The 1,199-nt window shown below is 38.6% G+C and overlaps 1 protein-coding gene across 1 annotated transcript; it reads left to right on the plus strand.

Moving 5' to 3' along the window:
* Positions 1–527: 527 nt before the first annotated feature.
* On the plus strand, positions 528–788 carry LOC147465984 (uncharacterized). The gene has a single exon (XM_086513218.1). The coding sequence runs from the start codon at positions 528–530 to the stop codon at positions 786–788; it is 261 nt and encodes an 86-aa protein (XP_086369344.1).
* The last annotated feature ends 411 nt before the right edge of the window (positions 789–1,199 follow it).

Genomic DNA, 1,199 nt, shown 5'->3' on the forward strand with positions numbered 1-1,199 from the left:
CCTAGTAATCTACCTAGCATACAAAGTATGCTAGTTAACAAAATCTGTATGCTAATTAACACCATTTTTGCTAGTTAGAATATCTAGTATGCTCACCAGCATGTTGTATATGTTGTTTAACACAAGATCTTTACCCCATTGTAATCCTCTGGTATGAGCAAGCACACTCCTGCATTGGTACCATGCACATTAGATCTTTACTCCATTGTAATCCTTTGGTAGCTATGAATAAGCACACTCTTGGTAGAAATTACTTGCATAGTGCATAGTTCTCATAGAGAGAGAGAGAGAGAGAGAGAGAGAGAGAGAGAGAGAGAGAGAGAGAGAGAGAGAGAGAGAGAGAGAGAGAGAGAGAGATGGATTCAGGAAAGAGATATTGCCAGCAATTGTGGAAAGAGATACAACAGTAGGAAAGTTGATAATGCACATCAAGAAAGAGGTTATGGAACTTGAAAGTGAGATGTAAGCTTGGGAAGAGAATGAAAGTGAGCTAGGGAACCTTGATCAAGGAAGGATATGTTGAAGATATGGAGAAAGACATTGAAAATCTAGAAATAGATGTTGGAGCTATGGATAAAGAGCTTGAAGATCTAGGAGGAGATGTTGGAGCTATGGAGAAAGAGGTTGTAGATCTGGAAGAAGATTTTGGAGCTATGGAGAAAGAGGTTGCAAATCTAGAAGGAGATGTTGTAGCTATGGAGAAAGAGGTTGTACGTCTAGAAGGAGATGATGTAGCTATGGAGGAAGAGGTTGAAAATCTAGAAGGAGATGTTACAAATCTAAAATGATGTGTGGTAGACTACTTTACGAAAAGGTTCCCCAACATGAGAATAAGAGGAGAGAAAGATATCATGGCATTTTAGAGAAAGAGTGAGGATAAAGATTGCAGATCTACACTTTCAACACACACACACACACACACACACACACACACACACACACACACACACACACACAGAAAGATTCGGACACCTTTGGAGGGGGACAAAGAAGAAGGGAGAGAAGACAAAGAGGGAAACTTTTAATATTTAAAAATTGAAAAAGTACTTTTGGTGGAGAGTAACTCCAACTAGATCTAGGAAAATTTGCATATACTTTTCAAGAAAAAAAGAAAAAGCATTTTTATATAAGCATGTCTAGGCTATCTACCCCGCCACCTTTTATGCCCCATTCTCTTCCTAATGTTTTATTCTTCTTCC

The sequence above is a fragment of the Adiantum capillus-veneris genome, chromosome 1, assembly GCF_014529385.1.
Source record: "Adiantum capillus-veneris isolate H3 chromosome 1, ASM1452938v2, whole genome shotgun sequence".
Classification (NCBI taxonomy): Eukaryota; Viridiplantae; Streptophyta; class Polypodiopsida; order Polypodiales; family Pteridaceae; genus Adiantum; species Adiantum capillus-veneris.

What these genes read in the sequence shown, in the direction of transcription:
- LOC147465984 (XM_086513218.1), top strand. Translation starts at nt 528, where the DNA reads ATGGAGAAAGACATTGAAAATCTAGAAATAGATGTTGGAGCTATGGAT.